At 40.2% G+C, this 14,675-nt stretch overlaps 1 protein-coding gene across 1 annotated transcript in view; it reads left to right on the forward strand.

The window, feature by feature from the left end:
- The window catches only part of adamts7 (a disintegrin-like and metallopeptidase (reprolysin type) with thrombospondin type 1 motif, 7), a 310,295-nt gene that overhangs the window by 225,141 nt on the left and 70,479 nt on the right, over positions 1 to 14,675 (forward strand). The window contains exons 18-19 of the mRNA XM_061974905.2: positions 4,281 to 4,494; positions 11,219 to 12,865. Coding sequence (XP_061830889.2) covers positions 4,281 to 4,494; positions 11,219 to 12,865 — 1,861 coding nt within the window. The remainder of the gene's footprint in view (positions 1 to 4,280; positions 4,495 to 11,218; positions 12,866 to 14,675) is intronic.

Genomic DNA, 14,675 nt, shown 5'->3' on the forward strand with positions numbered 1-14,675 from the left:
TGCAGATTGTAGAGAGTGCTAAATGCTGTACCATCATGGCACGCCCTTATTATTATTGTAAAGGTGAAGATCGTAGAATATTAAACCCGGGAGTTTTCTGCGAGAGGCACTGAAATCTGGAAGTCTCCCGGGAAAATCGGGGTGGTCGGCAAGTATGCAGCTGAGCCGCATCAGAGTGATCAAAGAGCCGCGGGTTGCCGACCCCTGGTATAGACTGTACTAGGGCTGCAAAGATTAGTCGACATTGACGTCAATCGTAAAAATTCATGAGCCACTTAATGCAATGGTAAGTAATAAACCACCAGGAATGGTCATGTTTACACTTTTATTCCTTTAGGTAAATAATTGCAGCTAAGTCCTCTAACAGTACCAGATACTAATACTTTTTCATGTTTACAGGACATATCCCCCCTCGAGGTCTGTTGATTTATTTCTTGCTGTTGTTACCAGTGGCGGGCCGTGCGTTTCCCACCTAGGCTTTCAGTGATGTCCGACTTCAATGATTACCTCTCAAATAGATGTCACCACATGACCATTGCTGAAGAAATACTATAAAGAAACACATTAACGCCCTACTGAGTATTGAAACACATCAACAGTATACAAAACGGGTTATTTTCTGGCTCTATTAAAACGCATCAGCAATTAAATCATATCGCATGTGGTACTGTCACAATTAAAATTGCAAAAAATATTAAAAATGAACAAATTAAATATTTGAACTCACAATTAGTATGACCTATTTGATGCTGTATAAGCCAGTGGTACCCCTCGTCGTTAGCTTATTCGAGTGGAAATGGCGAGCATTTCCCAATTTCATCGCCAGAACAGCTCAGCTAGCTTCCGGGGTTGGCCGACATCATCTCACAAGATGTAGTTTCTCTTTAAATATCCTTCTTGAAAATGGCTTTGCAAATATATATCTGCCACCTAATCAACGTTTTGTACTCGTTCTCTGCTATCCTGCTACGGCGCAACACTTCCCGCTTTCTGCTAAATTGAAACTAGTGAATGGATACTCACTTTGGAATGACACGTCAGTATCCAATCACAGTCTCGTTAACATCAGGCTACTTGGATAGGCTACTGTCAACAACTTGTGATCTGATTGGCTATCACAACTGTCTATCAACTCTATGTGTTCTCAAATTCATCTGCTAATGGTCCTGATGAGTATCCAATCACAGGACGCGTAAATGTCACATTCAACTTTAGGTCAGCTAGAAAGCCTTACTTAGAATAACTCGTGATCTGATTGGCTATCGCAATTGTCTATCAACTGTATGTGCCCGTTCACTTACAGTGCACGGACGCCCGCATTGTTGATTCCGAAGGCCTCTGGCAGATTTAGTACAGCATGGCAACATAAGCTAGCTGAATTCTGATTGGATATGAACTAAAACTAAAAACAACAGCACTGGAAGAAGCATAATATGAAATGAAGAGAATATGAATACTTTTAGATATTTAGGGAAAGTAAATAAAACAATTATTTTATCTTTAATTATGATCATGATTTCTGGTTATGTTAGGCCAGCAGAGAAGGCCTTGCTGGCCCTGACGGCACACTGCTTGTTACATACTTTGTGTAACAAAGTAAAACCATGAATTCCTCAGTAAACTGTTGAATTTTTTATGATTGAATTTACTGTAATAGGTTGTAAAAATAGAAGTAAAATCAAGTCGCGGACTCAACGTCAAACTCGAACGTGTACAGCAGATCATGAGCAATAATCGATTGACTAGTCCAGGGGTCCCCAAACTTTTTGACTCGGGGCTGCATTGGGTTGAAAAATTTTGGCCGGGGCTGTACATATATATACATATATAAATGATAAATGATAAATGGGTTATACTTGTATAGCGCTTTTCTACCTTCAAGGTACTCAAAGCGCTTTGACAGTATTACCACATTCACACACACATTCACACACTGATGGCGGGAGCTGCCATGCAAGGCGCTAACCAGCAGCCATCAGGAGCAAGGGGTGAAGTGTCTTGCCCAAGGACACAACGGACATGACTAGGATGGTAGAAGGTGGGGATTGTTAATAAAAAGAAAAAAAAAATTTTTTGACTCATAAGAAACAAGAACAGGAAAAAAAAAATTGATGATCGCAAAACCTTTGACGGCGAGTTACTGTATCTCTCTTTATCCCCGCCCACAACATGCATTCACAGGCTACAACATCGGCAGCGCAAGTTATGTCACCAATAATTAAAGTTAAAAGTACAACTGATAGTCACTCACACACAACGGGTGTGGTGAAATTACCCTCTGAATTTGACCCATGCCCTTGTTCCAACCCCTGGGAGCTGAGGGGAGCAGTGAGCAGCAGCGGTGGCTGCACTCGGGGATCAATTTGGTGATTTAACCCCCAATTCCAACCCTTGATGCTGAGTGCCAAGCAGGGAGGTAATGGGTCTTTGGTATGACTCGGCCGGGGTTTGAACTCACGACCTACCGATCTCAGGGCGGACACTCTAACCCATGGGTGTCAAACTCTGGCCCGCGGGCCAACTTTGGCCCGCCGTGTAATTTCACTTGGCCCTTGAGGCGATATCAAATTAACACTAGAGCTGGCCCGCCGATTATATTCAGCGGCGGTGCCGCGGTAACACTGCATTCACCGCTAATTCTCATACTTGCCAACCTTCCCGGGAGACTTTCAATTTTCAGTGCCCCTCCCAAAAATCGTCACTTCCGCTTTTCACCCAGTCCAGTGAATGCTGGGCCAGTCACACACATGAATGCAACGCATACTTGACCAACAGCGATACAGGTTACACTGACGTTGGCCGTATAAATAACTTTAACACTGTTAGAAATATGCGCCACACTGTGAATCCACACCAAACAAGAATGACAAACACATTTGGGAGAACATCCGCACCTTAACACAACATAAACACAACAAAACAAATACCCAGAATCCCATGCAGCCCTAACTCTTCCGGGCTACAATATACACCCCCGCCCCTTCAACCCCGCCCACCTCAACTGACGCACGGAGGGGGGTGGGAGGGTTTGGTGGCAGCGGGGGTGTATATTGTAGCCCGGAAGAGTTAGGGCTGCATGGGATTCTGGGTATTTGTTCTGTTGTGTTTATGTTGTGTTACTGTGCGGATGTTCTCCCGAAATGTGTTTGTCATTCTTGTTTGGTGTGGATTCACAGTGTGGCGCATATTTCTAACAGTGTTAAAGTTATTTATACAGCGCACTGTCAGTGTAACCTGTATCGCTGTTGGACAAGTATGCGTTGCATTTCCGTGTGTGTGCGTGCTGAAGTCGCACATATTTTGTGATCGGGCCGGCAAGTTGTTGGAATTGATGAAAAGCAGACGTGACGACAGCTCGTGGAGGACGATAAACGCATTACCTTTAAAGCATGCCCCCAAGACTGTGGTCCGGGTGGACTACGAGATATAATGACTGATGAACACTTTCGTTCGATAATGAAAGATGCCTCAGCTCAAAGCCTGAGCCCCGACATTAATGAACTAGCATCCCAGAAAAGATAGCAGGTATCTGGCTTGGGCACATCAGATTAGATCAGTGTGTTGCAAACTGAGCAGTTTAAAGTCCTGAATGGTTGGTTTATTCATTGTTATTTTATTTTCTAATTTATTCGCCTGTGGAAAAAGTTAATGTTGATATTTACTTCAGAAGGCTGCAAATAGAAAAGAGGTATTACATTTTTATTTAAATTGTATTTGATATGCCATTGATATTTTTTAATTATTATTATTACTATTTGAAACTCGATTTTGCATGTCACTATAAAGTTCTATAAGCCTTGCTTGTTCAATATTCAATGCAAAACTTGTTTGGGTCCCTATTAAAAGGTTAATTTGTTCAAACTTGGCCCACGGCTTTGTTCAGTTTTAAATTTTGGCCCACTTTGTATTTGAGTTTGACACCCCTGCTCTAACCACAAGGCCACTGAGCAATAGGTGGACCATGTTCGCCCTTTCGGAGCTTTGTGCACTTATTTTACTCAGTAAGCTAATCATCGAAGCAACAAAATACAAATTGATGCATTTTGTAATTGAAGTAGAATAGAAATAGAATACAATATTATTATTTGATTTTCTGTGGCATTTTTAAAGGGTTGTCTGATAAAAATCCAAAGCACTTTTCCCAAGAAACTACAGACATGATGGCAGATTCAGTCCTATGTAAAAATAAATCCAATTGATGGAATATTGATGGTGCAAAAGGTCAAACATGGAGTCATCACAAGTAAACAATTTAACTCATTGTGTGTTTCTGACTACAGATGGTGGGTGGGGGAGTGGCACGCATGCTCAGCAAGCTGTGGGAGCTCTGGCATGGCGAAAAGGACAGTGCTGTGCATACAAGCCATCAGCGTGGAGGAACAGAAAGCCCTACAGCCCAGCGAATGTGAACACATCCCAAAACCTGAGTCGGTATCATCCTGCAGCACACACATCCCCTGCCCGGCAGATTGGACCACTGGCAGTTGGACAAAGGTTAGTCTGGCCCAGAGTACTCGAGTAGGACTTTGTGAAGAAATGTTGTTATTCTCCAACTCTGTGTTGACATGCAGGGTTTCATGCTTGAAAGAAACGAGTACAATTGGCATTCTTTTTAAAGCAAAGAATGAGTGCCATCTTTTGCTTCCGCTCTGGGCCTTGTTGATACACGAACAGGAAAATATTGAAAGAACGTCGATGTATCGAGGCCTGCGCAAAAAAAATGTGACCCAGATTCACGCCAACATGCCATCCCCGACGTCTTCCCGGTCCCGTTTCTGTGGTATGGAAGACATGAAGACAATGGAGAAGACATTTCTGCCAAAAATCCATACTTTGTGGAAATATCGCGACAAATAGTTACTTAAATACTTAAATGAAGATACAATGTTTGTTTCATATACTCTGGGGAAAGAATACATCTCTGAAAAGTGAGGCTTGACGTTTGGAGAGTGCTATGTTGAACAATGTTGCATAGTCAAAGAGACTTCAATGTTCATTTCGATCAAGAAACTCCCCACGTCAAAACGTCACGGAGAACGGTAGAAAGGCAGTTTCTTTAAAACAGAACAAGAAAACGGGGAGTATTATGATAATGGTAACGGGAATTATGTGGGATTTCTTTAAAACATAAGCACATGACCCTGAACATGCTCTGCACGCGCGTGAACAAACCTTCCTAGAAAATCATCATCTCAATTTTAAATTGGTCATATTATGATTCTAATCTAATTCAACACACTTCCTTGTGCTCTACTCTACATAACTTGTAATAGTGATGCCTCGGTCACAATTTTGCATACATTTTGTTTTAGAATAGAATAGAATAGAAAGTACTTTATTGATCCCTGGGGGAAAATCAGCACCACAGTTCGCTCACAATAGACAGTAACAATAATAAATAATATAATATATAAAATATTTTATATATATGTAATATATAAATAATATAAATATATTCTACATATACTCTACATGTAAGTGCAGTCAAGGAACATATGCATTATACAGTCTGATGGCTGTCTGTTTACAGACCCATCTTCAAGACCCTTTTTGAGTGTCTCTTTAAATGTTAGCAGACAAGAAAAAAAGTGACTTTAAAAAGTGTTTAGAAAACAATCCCTCAGTATTTTTTGAAAAGTGGTTGTTTATGTCAAAGTAGGCCAACGCATGTAACCGTGATTACCTCACGCAGTCCAGCCCCCGCACATGCCGGGCTCGAACCCGCGACCGCATCGATAAAAGCCACTGGCTGTCTACTCGCGGTACTGCGCAGCTCTTCAGGTATCCGGGAATGAAGTTTAACCAACGTACCAGGGTTGTACGCTATACCGGTATTAGTATAGTACCGTGATACTAATGAATCATATTCGGTACTATACCGCCTCTGAAAAGTAACGATCCGCCTAACATCCACTGTAATGATACCAAGTACAGGAGCGTATCTAGTCGATGCTACTATGATTACGTTGATATTTTTTAGAAACACATCTTTTTTTTTATTTTTATATTATGTTTATAAACTCAGAAAACATGTCCCTGGACACATGAGGATTTTGAATATGACCAATGTATGATCCTGTAACGACTTGGTATCGGATTGATACCCAAATTCGTGGTATCATCCAATACTAATGTAAAGTATCAAACAACAGAAGAATAAGTGATTATAACATTTTAACAGAAGTGTAGATAGAACATGTTAAAAGAGAAAGTAAGCAGATATTAACATTAAATGAACAAGTAGATTAATAATTCATTTTCTACCACTTGTCCTTATTAATTTTGACAAAATAATTGACACAATATGTTACTGCATATGTCAGCAGCTAAATTAGGAGCCTTTGCTTGTTTACTTACTAATAAAAGACAAGTTGTCTTGTATGTTCACTACTTTGTTTAAGGACAAAATTGCAATAAGAAACATATGTTTGATGTACCCTAAGATTTTTTATTAAAATAAAGCCAATAATGACTTTTTTAGTGGTTCCTATTATTTAAAAAGTACCGAAAAGTATCAAAATAATTTTGGTACCGATACCAAAATATTGGTATAGGGACAACACTACAACGTACTATCGCACAGCCACACTCGCTGTAACCAGTTTCATGTGCGCATTGCACTTCTGTTTGCTGTATTCTGTTGTAACAAGTAAAATTAAATGAAAAAAAATAAACTTGTAAAAGTTTATCAAAGGGAGAATTTTTTTTATTTTTAGTGAAAGTTACCGACCCTTGTGTTAAACCATTCCAAAAGTGTCCTTGACCATCTTTCTGATATAGTCCTTTTTTTGTTGATTTTGATGTATTATTTGGGTCACCATCCTGAAACTTTCAAGTCTTTCTCTTCAGCTTTCTAACAGATGCCTAAAAATTAGGTTCCAAAATTCTTTGGTGTTTGGATCAATTCATACTTCCTTCCACCTTGACTAAATCCAGTTCAGGCAAAGAAAAAATTCAATGTTGGTGTCATTAAATTGTAACACATTTTCCCCACATGTTAATAGAAAGAGATACATTTTCATCTTGCCTTGACAGATGCAGAGATGTTTTTCATATAAAGTAAATGAACACCCAGATGTATGTATTTTTCCCCCCTTCATATACACTATATTGCCAAAAGTATTTGGCCACCTGCCTTGACTAACATATGAACTGGAAGTGCCATCCCATTCTAACCCATAGGGTTCAATATGATGTCGGTCCACCTTTTGCAGCTATTACAGCTTCAACTTTTCTTGTAAGGCTGTCCACAAGGTTGTGGAGTGTGTTTATAGTAATTTTCAACCATTCTTCCAAAAGCGCATTGGTGAGGTCACACACTGATGTTGGTCGAGAAGGCCTGACTCTCAGTCTCCGTTCTAATTCATCCCAAAGGTGTTCTATCGGGTTCAGGTCAGGACTCTGTGCAGGCCAGTCAAGTTCATCCACACCAGACGCTATCATCCATGTCTTTGACACATTTGCTACCGGTCTACACAGGAATATTAAATAATTTACCAACGACCGCATTTTCTACGGCTGAACTTTCGCCTGTACCACTAGACACACCAATGAGTTCATAGATCAGTGACGTGCGGTGAGGTTCATGGCTGGTGAGGCACTGACTTCATCACAGTCAGATTTACAAACATATGAACCCTAAAGAGTATCTTATTCACCATTTGATTGGCAGCAGTTAACGGGTTATGTTTAAAAGCTCATACCAGCATTCTTCCCTGCTTGGCACTCAGCATCAAGGCTTGGAATTGGGGGTTAAATCACCAAAAATTATTCCCGGGCGCGGCGCCGCTGCTGCCCACTGCTCCCCTCACCTCCCAGGGAGTGATCAAGGTGATGGGTCAAATGCAGAGGACAAATTTCACCACACCTAGTGTGTGTGTGACAATCATTGGTACTTTAACTTAACTTTAACTTTACACATACAAACTGTAGCACACAAAAAAGCACATTTAATTAAAAATGTTTTATTATGGTCTTACCTTTACTTATAAGTGCGGGAACAGTGGTGTTGGTGTTGGAGGAGTTGGAGTTGTGCAGTCTGCAGGTGTACCTAATGTTGTGTCCCTGCAGTCGTTCACGGCTCCTCCGGCGCGAGCATTGTTGTTTTTGCACTTTTTGGCTTCTTGTTAAGTGACTTTTTTTAGGTGGATTCGGTCTTGCACGTAGAGGGTTTGGGCTTTGGTTGGTGTAGCGCTCCCGTCGGGGGGTGCATTCTGCGGAGGGGGTGCATTAACCGGCACCAGGAGGCGGGATTACTGCGAGCCTCACACAGTGCGTCTTCGCAGCAGTTTTATGATTGCTCAGCACAAGAAATACTTTACACACATACAGTTGTTGACAAAATACACTGTACATTATATACCTCAGCTAACTAAACTATGGAAATGTATAATATAATTCATATAGCAATACGGTCTCACTGCACAGCAGGCCAGCAGTTAGCCGAGTCCGCAATCCATGTTGAGGCACAACTGAGTGACGTGCCTCAGCTGGCTGCTGATCACCGCACCGTCTCTTCTCAGTATTTGAACGGCAAATGTGAAAATTCAGCGATTTTGAATAAAAATAATCTAAAACTGGTGAAATTAAATGGAAAATAATTTTATAGTATAATCATTGAATACATATAACAATTTGATTAATTTTTTCTTTTTACATTTTTTTTCTTTCCATGATGGCAGGTGAGGCCCTGCCTCACCTGCACGTCACTGTCATAGATGTATAATAAAACCCCTCTTAGGAAGTCATCGTTGGTTATATTCGTTATATCTTAAACATCACTCAAGAACATATAACATGTAAATGTGATAAATTGTAGCCAACAGGTCATTTCCATCTATAGTTCCCAGCAGGTTGATGATATATACAACAAGGTCCATAAAAAGTTAAGCTAGATAGCACCAACATCAGACATAAAGCGTATGATAAAAGACAGGATCAGATATTATAATCAATATGAAATAAAATGGACAGCCATAGAAAAAAGTAGGTTGCTGCATGACATCAGCCCAGGACAGGTCAAGAATGAAGTCACCATAGTAGTTTAAGTTGGAAATGTTTTAGAATGCTAAAGCGCAAGTGTGCTAGATTGTTGCATATAATAAGTGGAAAAAATAATGAATACATAACTCGTATAATGCATCAGATACGATAAAACATAAGCCCACAAGCTAGCAAAAATTATTAAAAAACAAAAGTATTCGGAAAACTTTTCTGCAAAGGCATAAAGGCCACGGCGCCCACTAATTCAACGATACGGTGAGTTGTATTTTTCATGCACTTATTTTTGCTTATTTATTTGCCACACGGAAAAGGCCGGTCCGGGAAAATAATGCCTACTAAACCGGTGCCTGGTGCAAAAAAGGTTGAGGACCTCCGGTCTAGATAATATTTATTGGATTTGCTTTGGTATAAGTTCTACTCAATAGTCACTTTTATAAACTGATTTTTGAGTCTGCCAGCAAGATGTTCTGTTCTAGAGGCGTTCCCAGATTGCAAATGAAACCAGGCCCCATCCTCTCCAAAAGTTTCATCATTTAAAAAGTACACTCTTTCACGAGAGAAAAGCGCTATATAAATATAAGTCACTTCACTTCACTTTAAAAATATATCTTGAAGTCGTCACCGCTATTTTTTTTTTTCAGACACGACCAAAAATAAACTTCATAAACATTACATAGTCACTCAGTCACAACATCAGGTACACCTGCACAATCTCTGGTCAATTGCATAAAACCATCTCTTTTTCTTCCCTTATTATGTATTTTACAATGTACTGCTTTTATATTTCCTGTATTTTATATTATTACTTTAAACTGTTTAATTTTGTAATTTTTTTTATCCTGTAAAGCGTTTTTGAGTGCTCTGAAAAGCGCTAAACTAAATAAAATGTATTATTATTATTATTATTATTTAGCAGCATTTATGTCGGTGTTATTATGCACATGCAGTAGCAAGGAAATTCACATGGCCCCATTCTTCGTGGTTTACCTGACACATGAAACGTGACAAATTGGGGGGGTGCACTATCCACTTCAGCTGCCAGACGGCAGTAGAGCGTTGTATATCTTACAATGTGTTTTCCTCTTTTGACCACAGCATCAATTGCTTTGTAGAGTGGCACTTTCCATCCTTTTCAGCAGACTGCATTGCAACATAAATAAACCCCCCCCCCCACCTTCCTCTCTCACGACATTCACCCAGGAATGGGGCCGTACGAATCCCTTCCCTACTGTACCAAGACTACATGAAAATAATACTTTATATTAGGGATGTCCGATAATGGCTTTTTGCCGATATCCGATATTCCGATATTGTCCAACTCTTTAATTACCGATACCGATATCAACCGATACTGATATCAACCGATACCGATATCAACCGATATATACAGTCGTGGAATTAACACATTATTATGCCTAATTTGGACAACCAGGTATGGTGAAGATAAGGTACTTTAAAAAAAATAATAATACAATAAAATAAGATAAATAAATAAATAAAAAAATCTTGAATAAAAAAAGAGAGTAAAACAATATAAAAACAGTTACATAGAAACTAGTAATTAATGAAAATGAGTAAAATTAACTGTTAAAGGTTAGTACTATTAGTGGACCAGCAGCACGCACAATCATGTGTGCTTACGGACTGTATCCCTTGCAGACTGTATTGATATATATTGATATATAATGTAGGAACCAGAATATTAATAAGAGAAAGAAACAACCCTTTTGTGTGAATGAGTGTAAATGGGGGAGGGAGGTTTTTTGGGTTGGTGCACTAATTGTAAGTGTATCTTGTGTTTTTTATGTTGATTAAATTAAAAAAAAAAAAAAAAGATACCGATAATAAAAAAAAGGATATCGATAATTTCCGATATTACATTTTAACGCATTTATCGGCCGATAATATCGGACATCTCTACTTTATATCTTACATTTTATTTCTGTGATTCCTCATGGGGCTGAGAGCTCAACTTAATGTCTGAAAAAGGGCTTCCATGTTGCTGTGACGTCACGACATAGCCAGACTGCAAACCGAGGCATCCAAAACATTGAACAAGCTCACACCAAAATGCGTAAACCTTATGATTTTACGCTTTGGTATCTTTGAACACGAGCATCCAACTTTGTAACAATGTTTGGAAGTCAGAAAAGACTAAATTCTTTGGTTGTCCCCTTTAACGGTGATTAAATGTATTTAATCCTCTTTCATGCAGTGCTCACAAACCTGTGGAAGTGGAGTCCGTCGCCGTAATGTCACCTGCTCCAGGAACACTGGTGTGGACTGTGACCTGCTAAAGAAACCCCACTCTCTCAGTACTTGTAACATCCAAGACTGTCCGCTGGTTGTGGATAATTTCGGAGATATTGACTGGTCGGGAAGTGGGTGGACAAGCAGTTTCAACGAAATCCACTCCGTACCTAAACCCCCTGCTAAGCACAGCCCGTCCAAACTCCAACCAAAAAATCCAAATGACTCGAATAACATTTTTGAAGACTTCCATTACCACAATAGGATAGACAGCGAAGAGGATTCTCTTGAAAAAAGCCTAAAAGTGGATGACTTTTACTACGACTACAACTTCATCAACTTTCATGAAGATTTATCAGATGAGAGTGATGGAACCGTTTCAAAGGACAGTCAGGAAATGGGTTTTCAAGAAGAGGACGAGCCACCCCACAGTGGGAAGGGCAGCAGTCCTTTGATACCTGCAGAGCCACTAATCATCGATCTCAACAATGTGAAGAACAGTGGAAACACTGGAACAAAAGAACCCACTCAAATACATTCTGAATGGTTTGATGATTACCTCTTTGAAGATTATCTTCTGCCTGTGTCCACAACTCAGTCACCACCGTCGTCAACAGAGCATTCATCCGTACTTGAAGAGAGATACGACAATCTCCGGGGGTTCGAAAATTTTAGCACAGGAACCCCTCAGGAAGTGACGAGCAGGCAGCCTGCAAAGAGGGAGAATATTGAACATGACAGGGAACAGGATGAAAATAACCGGGATTCCAGTGGGGAGGAAAATCACACAGAAAAATTCACTACAACTCCAAGTCATGCTGCTTCAACCCTTGGACTTCATGCTGAGAACAGTCACACCGTTACCCAGACAATGAGCACCCGAGAGAAGGATGACTTACGATTGCAGAAAACTTACACCACAACACCATATTATCCTCCTAGTTTTATGAGTCCCTCCATACCGGGGACTGAAAGAAGTCAAATAAAAACGACCTTGCATGCAGTCCAAAGGGAAGAAAATAGATTAAAATTACCTGATATACAAATTAACAACAAATCAACAGTATTTTCACCGGCCCTTATCCTGGAAGAGTTGGATCCCTCTCCTCACAATACAGATGTGATTGCTATTAAAGATGATAGTCCAGGACTGTCTCACCATGGCCTCAATACAACCTCATTGCTTTCCCCTGAGAGTTCAACTCTTCCCTTTCTTTCCCCAGACTTACCAATGCCAAGTAATCAAAATGTCCCTGATGATACAATATTGTCTACTGGAAGAGAATTCATACGTCCTACTATCCAGGAAGAATACTCTCAGCCTTGGCCAAATTATTTTGATCAAACTACAGCGGAACCGACACCATCCAAACCTGTACTTGCAGATCCATTCTTTATTTTAGATGACTATGACTACAACGAAGTAACAATTCCCCCTGTGGTGAGGTCTGATGTTGGGACTGATTCCTCCACTTCACCCAGTCCTCAAGCCATGACCACGCAAGCCGCAAGTGTTTTGCCAAGCCAGAATCGACATTTTTGGCCACTTCCTTTGACAACGTCAAGCCCCGCACAAGTCACATCCTATTGGGTCACTGGCAACTGGAGCCCGGTGAGTGTGCATGCATCTATTTCCATTCTTTTGTTGCATTGTAGCAGAGGAACAAAGCCTCGCTCTGTCTCTCTAGTTTTTTTCCCTGTCTGATTCTGGTCACTGCACATTTTCAATTATTTTCAGATTGTATGTCAGTAAGGGACAATGGATATACTCTATGGGTCTGATTTACTAAGATCCAAACACCCCGCGCTATACAGCATGTGCAATCTATAAAATAGCGTGTACTATTAGTGGGCATGTTGCGTGCGATCTACTAAGCTTGTGTGTGCTAAAGTGGAGCAGACCGCCTTATTTAAATGAGGAATGTGTGTGTACTATACGGGGCATCAGCACAGAGACACTCATGTACTGCACGTCCATGTTTTTATTCTTCTACCTGTGGCGTTTGCTGTGTTTTCAAACAAGCAGGAGACATGTTCCACTTTTTATGGGCATTTTAGAAGAAGTCCTGCATTGCATCGACATTGACACCACTTATTTTTCTGTTTAGTTTTTTGTTTAAAGGGGAACATTATCACAATTTCAGAAGGTTTAAAACCATTAAAAATCAGTTCCAAGTGGCTTATTTTATTTTTCAAAGTTTGTTTCAAAATTTTACTCATCACGCAATATCCCTAAAATAAGCTTCAAAGTGCCTGATTTTAACCATCGGTATATACACCTGTCTATTTTCCTGTGACGTCACACAGTGATGCCAATACAAACAAACATGGCGGTTAGAACAGCAAGGTATAGCGACATTAGCTCGGATTCAGACTCGGATTTCAGCGGCTTAAGCGATTCAACAGATTACGCATGTATTGAAACGGATGGTTGTAGTGTGGAGGCAGGTAGCGAAAACGAAATTGAAGAAGAAACTGAAGCTATTGACCCATATCTGTTTGAACCGTATGCAAGCGAAACCGACGAAAACGACACGACAGCCAGCGACACGGGAGAAAGCGAGGACGAATTCGGCGATCGCCTTCTAACCAACGATTGGTATGTGTTTGTTTGGCATTAAAGGAAACTAACAACTATGAACTAGGTTTACAGCATATGAAATACATTTGGCAACAACATGCACTTTGAGAGTGCAGACAGCCCAGTTTTCATCAATTAAAATATTCTGTAGACATACCCTCATCTGCTCTCTTTTCCTGAAAGCTGATCTGTCCAGTCCAGTTGGAAATGAATCTGCTTTGAGTGTTGCAGGATATCCACACATTCTTGCCATCTCTGTCGTAGCATAGCTTCCGTCGGTAAAGTGTGCGGAACAAACGTCCAATTTCTTGCCACTTTCGCATCTTTGGGCCACTGGTGCAACTTGTCCCCGTCCCTGTTCGTGTCGTTACACCCTCCGACAACACACCGACGAGGCATGATGTCTCCAAGGTACGGAAAACAGTCGAAAAAACGGAAAATAACAGAGCTGATTTGACTCGGTGTTTGTAATGTGTTTGAGAAAATGGCGGATTGCTTCCCGATGTGACGTCACAACGTAATAGAAAGGCGTTTAATTCGCCAAAATTCACCCATTTAGAGTTCGAAAATCGGTTAAAAAAATATATGGTCTTTTTTCTGCAACATCAAGGTATATATTGACGCTTACATAGGTCTGGTGATAATGTTCCCCTTTAACATGGGAGGGAGGCTGCATAACTGTGCTCAAAACACAAAAAATGCAAACTTCAAGAAGTTTTTATCATATAGGATGTTTATTAGTAATATATAGAATATGTGGGAAAAAACCCGAACTTCATAAAAAAACATTAAATAACACATAAAGGCCATAACGCACAAATTGATGCGTTATCGTGAAGGT

This window comes from Nerophis lumbriciformis, linkage group LG15 (genome assembly GCF_033978685.3).
Source record: "Nerophis lumbriciformis linkage group LG15, RoL_Nlum_v2.1, whole genome shotgun sequence".
NCBI classification, from domain to species: domain Eukaryota; kingdom Metazoa; phylum Chordata; class Actinopteri; order Syngnathiformes; family Syngnathidae; genus Nerophis; species Nerophis lumbriciformis.